Here is a 4,592-nt window from a genome sequence, read left to right as displayed (position 1 = left end):
GTCTCAGCGACTGTGTACTTCATCCCATGTAGAGTGGACACAGCGGCGAGAGAAGCCGTGCTCATGAGTAGGAGAATCAACACCACCACCTGTCGAACAGTTACACACGCCTTTACCATCATCATCATCATGATCATCATCTCATCATCATCATCATCATCATCATCATCATCATCATCATCATCATCATCTCCATCATCTCCATCATCTCCATCATCATCATCATCATCATCATCTCCATCATCATCTCCATCATCATCATCATCATCATCTCCATCATCATCATCTCCATCATCATCATCATCATACACAACTTCCTTCTAATTTCCCCTCTCCATCATCATCCCCCTCCTTCCCCTGACCTCCATGCGTAACTTGCAACGAGAGTGAGAAGGTGAAGCTGAGCTCCCAGCCCGAAGATGTTTCCTTCCAGCTCTAGTCCAGCAGGTTAGGTGGAGGAGCCACAATTCGAGCTCACTGAAGAGAACTTTTCGCTTCTTAGAGCAGTCGCGCGGATGTTGCAAGTCGTTCCAGGTAGAGTCCAGCAGTCGTTGAGCTCGCAACTCTTCCTCGCCTCTGCCTTCGTCCCTCGCATCGTCCTCCTCCCCTGTTGCCATCACGTGCTGTTCGTAGCGATGCCATGCCGTCGCATCCATTCGAAGGATGCGGCGAAGGAGAGGCGGAGCTCGCGAGTCGTGGAGGGTTCGGAGGAGAGCGACAGAGAGCATGAGAGACTGCATCCTCGTCTCCTCCGTCCACTCTGAGAGTCGCGTGGCAGTCTGACACAAGCGAGCGACCGAGAGGAGAGAATGTCGAGATAAAGAGAACGGAGGAGGAAAGGAGGAGTGAGAGAGCAGGGACGAGCCCATCGTCATCGCCAGCTGCAAGTACAACTTTCCCTCCCGAGGATGAGACAGGATCGCGTGCTGGAAGGCCTCGCACGCTTCGTCCTGCCTGCCAGGTCGTGAGAACCAGCGAGACAGGGAGGTAGGATGCCTGTCTTGCAAGCGAAGCAAACTACCCAGAAGCAGCAGGTTTTGCAACGTAGCAAAGCCTGGCACGGTCTGCAAGCACAATAAGAAAGAGAGGGAGAGAAGTGGCAGTGAAGATGTGAAAAGCAAGTGAGGTGGCAGGCAAGCAAAGAAATCAGAAAAGGAAAGGGAAAAGAAGGCCAGGCCAGGCAAGGCACCTCCATCCCGGCCTTCAGGATGTTTGCACTCTCCTCAATCCTGCTGTCATGTTCACAAGCTGAAGAGAAGCACAAGAGAAGCACAAGAGAAGCACAAGAGAAGCACAAGAGAAGCACAAGAGAAGCACGAGAGAAGCACGAGAGAAGCACGAGAGAAGCACGAGAGAAGCACGAGAGAGAGGAGGAGGAGGGGGGGGGCATAAGTTAAGTCTTGTGCCTTCCTCGCCTCGCTCTCCTTCTCCTTGTCCTCACCTTCCAGCAAAGCGAAGAGCAGAGACCAGGTGATGGAAGTCGTTCGCTGAGGCGTTGCTGCTGCGAATCCTGCTGCCTGCAAGGAGATGAAGATAGGAGCGAAAGAGCGAGCCTCACCGTAATGGCGAATAGCAGCACTCACATGCTCTCCTGCTCTCCAATCTGCCCGAAAGGATTCGTCATGAGGTACTGGGAGCGATGACATCACCTTCCAAAGTCTCGCTCGTGTCCTTGGCGTTCACATCCTCCGGCGCTTTTAGCCCTGGTACTCTCACAACCAACAGCAGCAGCAACAGAGTTCGCGGCAGCCGCAGCAGAGCTAGACTCCTTATCTGATACGCCAAGGTCATCCCATCATCGTCACCACAGCAATCTCCATGTGAATCTCTCATCTCTTTAGTCTTCACCGCCATCATTCCCTCCATCTCCACCTCCATCTCCATCTCCATCTCCATCTCCATCTCCATCTCCACCTCCATCTCCATCTACATCTCCATCTCCATCTCCATCTCCATCTCCATCTCCATCTCCATCTCCATCTACATCTCCATCTCCATCTCCATCTCCATCTCCATCTACATCTCCATCTATGTGATTGGTTCACTTCACCATGTCTCATCTTCGCAGGTTTTCGCCGCATCTTGGTCGGCGTTGTACATGAAGGATTCTGTTGATCTCAAGTTTGAGGTCGCGCGGACAATTGGAAAGAAAACATTTTAACTTTCAGAAACGGTTTGTAACGGTAAGCTTACAACCTCTCTGTTCCCTTACTTACCACCCCTGTCACGACGACTACCCCTCTTTTTCGCACTCTCTACCCCCTTCTAGGCCTGAACTCGAGGCTGCGCTGTTGCTCTGTGGATACCCCTACCCCTAAAAAACCTAGCAAAAGGGGGGTAGTCCACTGATCCTCTACATGTTCAAACGACCCACTTTATGCCTAAATCGCGGGGTCCATCACCCTACCTCCCAGATAGCTGGCGGCTACCCTCGCTTTCATGACCCCTACCTACCTGATATCTGCTAACTACCCGGTTCTTGAAAGGCAAATATAGTACCCCCCACCCACTTTGTTAAAAAAGGTTTCGTCGCCATGCTCCTCGGCCGTTCGCTTCTGCGGCTTTCATGCGGGGCTCGTGGGGCCCTGGGGTTTTCCTCTCTCCCCCTTCGCCCGCTCCTGTCAAGCCAGAGTGAGTCCTTCCTGCCAACTCTTCTCCCCTCTCCCGCTCCCCTTCCCTTCAAACCTTCTCCTATCCCCCGTCGCCGTTTCGGTGTGGCCAGAATGATCGATTTTCCGAGTTCCACAATGTTGTTTGAAAAGATTTGTGAATAGTCTAGTGCATTTGATATGCTGGATTGTGAAGCCTTATGTGTATCAACCTGAGGATCAGCATCTCCTTGAGAGAATAGCCAACGGATGGATGTACCTTTCTGCAAGCACCTCGTCATAACTTTTTAATCTCCAGGCAGAGGATTGCAGAGTGACGCCAAGGTTGTCTCCATGACGACCAACAGCATCCATCCTGTTACCATCAAGACGCCAGGAGGAGCCATGCCGGGAACTGATGACTATGGTGCGGTGTCATGTCGAAGCACCTAACGACGCTCACGGAAATGGCAGCTCTCGACGCTTACTCCGGCAAGGATGCGCTTCCGAACCAGGGAAGGCTGCAGCCTGGAGATCCTTCTCGTCGTGCCTTCGCTTACTTCATGATGGGAACCGCAAGGTCTGTGAGGCGGCATGTGCAGCTTGGCCGCCAAAAACTGCATGGCTGTTGGTGACAAGCTTGGTAGATTCTTCTACGCCTCAGCAGCTCGCCTTGCCGTGCTCAAGTTCGTGCACTATATGAACGCCTCAGCGGACGTGCTGGCCCTGGCATCCATTGAGGTTCCTGTGGATGGAATTCCTGCAGGAGGATGTATCGTAGTCAAGTAGGGGTTGAAACGCGCGCTGCTTTTTATCTCACGTTGGTCCAGGTGGAGAGGGAAACCTGTCTTCATCAAGAAGCGAACGCAGGAGGAGTTGGATGACATCAACGCGGTCGACTGGAAGTCATTGAGGGACCCGCAGTCCGACAAGGCTCGTCGCATCAAGGAGGAGGTTTGTCGCCTCTCCTCGCCGCTGCTCCTCACTGGCTTCAGGTTCTCATCGTGCTCGGAGTTTGCACGCATCTTGGTTGCGTTCCCATCTCGAACGCGGGTGACTTCAAGGGAGGTTGGTTCTGCCCCTGCCACGGCTCCCACTACGACGCGTCCGCTCGCATCCGAAAGGGGCCGGCCCCGCTTAACCTCGAGGTGAGGAGAGAGCTAGTGAGGAGGCGAGGTGAAAGGCTCCTGCAGGTCCCTCCTTACGAGTTCATCGATGGTGACAGCAAGGTGAAGATTGGATAAGATCGACGAGAGGAGGCGGAAATAGTTTGTAGACTTGGAGCCGGAAGGATTTTACTTGTGAACTAGCGCTCTTGATGGCATCCTTGACGAAGTTGACGGACGAGGGCGGAAGGAGGAAGCTCTGAACCTAATTCTCCTCTGCTGTCTTTCACTATTCCCCTCCCACCTCCTACATTGTTCGCTCCATCCCGATGATCCTCACACGGTGAAAGGACAGCGGGAAGAACGAACGGAGAATGAGCAGACAGCGAAGGTACAAGCCCTTGGCTGTTCTTCAGCCTCTCTGCTTCCTTGACCCTCTCCTTGCTGCTCTCTCCCATCAGACAGCATCGACCGCGCTCGTCTAGCATGAAAACGCTTGATACTCTTGCTCTTCGTCGCATCTTTCATATCATCCGCGCAACAGACTCTGATGTTTGCCATTCACAGTGCTAACACGACGGTGAGATAAAAGAATCTCAGCTGGAACGTTCTGAGAATTCATGTGTTAGAGAAACATCTCGATTCGTGTTCGCATTTACTTGTCTCACCTCTTCCTAGCATCAGCTGTGACGGGATGGCACGGCGCTGCCTTTCATAGACGGTGTTTGATGAGTCACTAGGCTGGTTGGGCTGAGGGAACTTGAGCAGCAACTTCAACTGGTTCAGATGCTAGACGAACAGTCAGACGCCTCTCCCCTCCCTCACGCTCTGTGACCATGCTGAGAGGCTCCCCTGACCGGTCACGTAACACATCATGTGACCGAGACAAGACTCTTTT

General features: G+C 52.9%; 3 protein-coding genes across 3 annotated transcripts in view; 1 reads left to right on the top strand and 2 right to left on the bottom strand.

Annotated features, from left to right (window-relative positions):
- Positions 1-340: 340 nt before the first annotated feature.
- Positions 341-1,920, bottom strand: GUITHDRAFT_135870 (hypothetical protein; the record flags this gene model as incomplete). The annotated part of the gene is made up of 6 exons (XM_005836626.1): positions 341-435; positions 479-1,064; positions 1,190-1,229; positions 1,442-1,517; positions 1,559-1,603; positions 1,650-1,920. The coding sequence occupies 6 exons, from the start codon at positions 1,918-1,920 to the stop codon at positions 341-343; spliced, it is 1,113 nt and encodes a 370-aa protein (XP_005836683.1).
- A 1,135-nt stretch (positions 1,921-3,055) lies between these two features.
- On the top strand, positions 3,056-3,832 carry GUITHDRAFT_67785 (hypothetical protein; the record flags this gene model as incomplete). Its single annotated transcript, XM_005836625.1, has 5 exons — positions 3,056-3,168; positions 3,236-3,373; positions 3,419-3,542; positions 3,584-3,736; positions 3,782-3,832. The coding sequence occupies 5 exons, from the start codon at positions 3,056-3,058 to the stop codon at positions 3,830-3,832; spliced, it is 579 nt and encodes a 192-aa protein (XP_005836682.1).
- A 458-nt stretch (positions 3,833-4,290) lies between these two features.
- GUITHDRAFT_104664 (hypothetical protein) overlaps positions 4,291-4,592 on the bottom strand; it is a gene marked incomplete at both ends in the record, with an annotated part of 4,379 nt that continues 4,077 nt past the window's right edge. The window contains 3 exons of the mRNA XM_005836624.1: positions 4,291-4,304; positions 4,363-4,483; positions 4,530-4,546. Coding sequence (XP_005836681.1) covers positions 4,291-4,304; positions 4,363-4,483; positions 4,530-4,546 — 152 coding nt within the window. The remainder of the gene's footprint in view (positions 4,305-4,362; positions 4,484-4,529; positions 4,547-4,592) is intronic.

This window comes from Guillardia theta (assembly GCF_000315625.1).
Source record: "Guillardia theta CCMP2712 unplaced genomic scaffold GUITHscaffold_17, whole genome shotgun sequence".
Lineage (NCBI taxonomy): Eukaryota > Cryptophyceae > Pyrenomonadales > Geminigeraceae > Guillardia > Guillardia theta.
The sequence above is the reverse complement of the archived record's forward strand: the minus strand, read 5'-3'. Positions and strand labels throughout refer to the sequence as shown.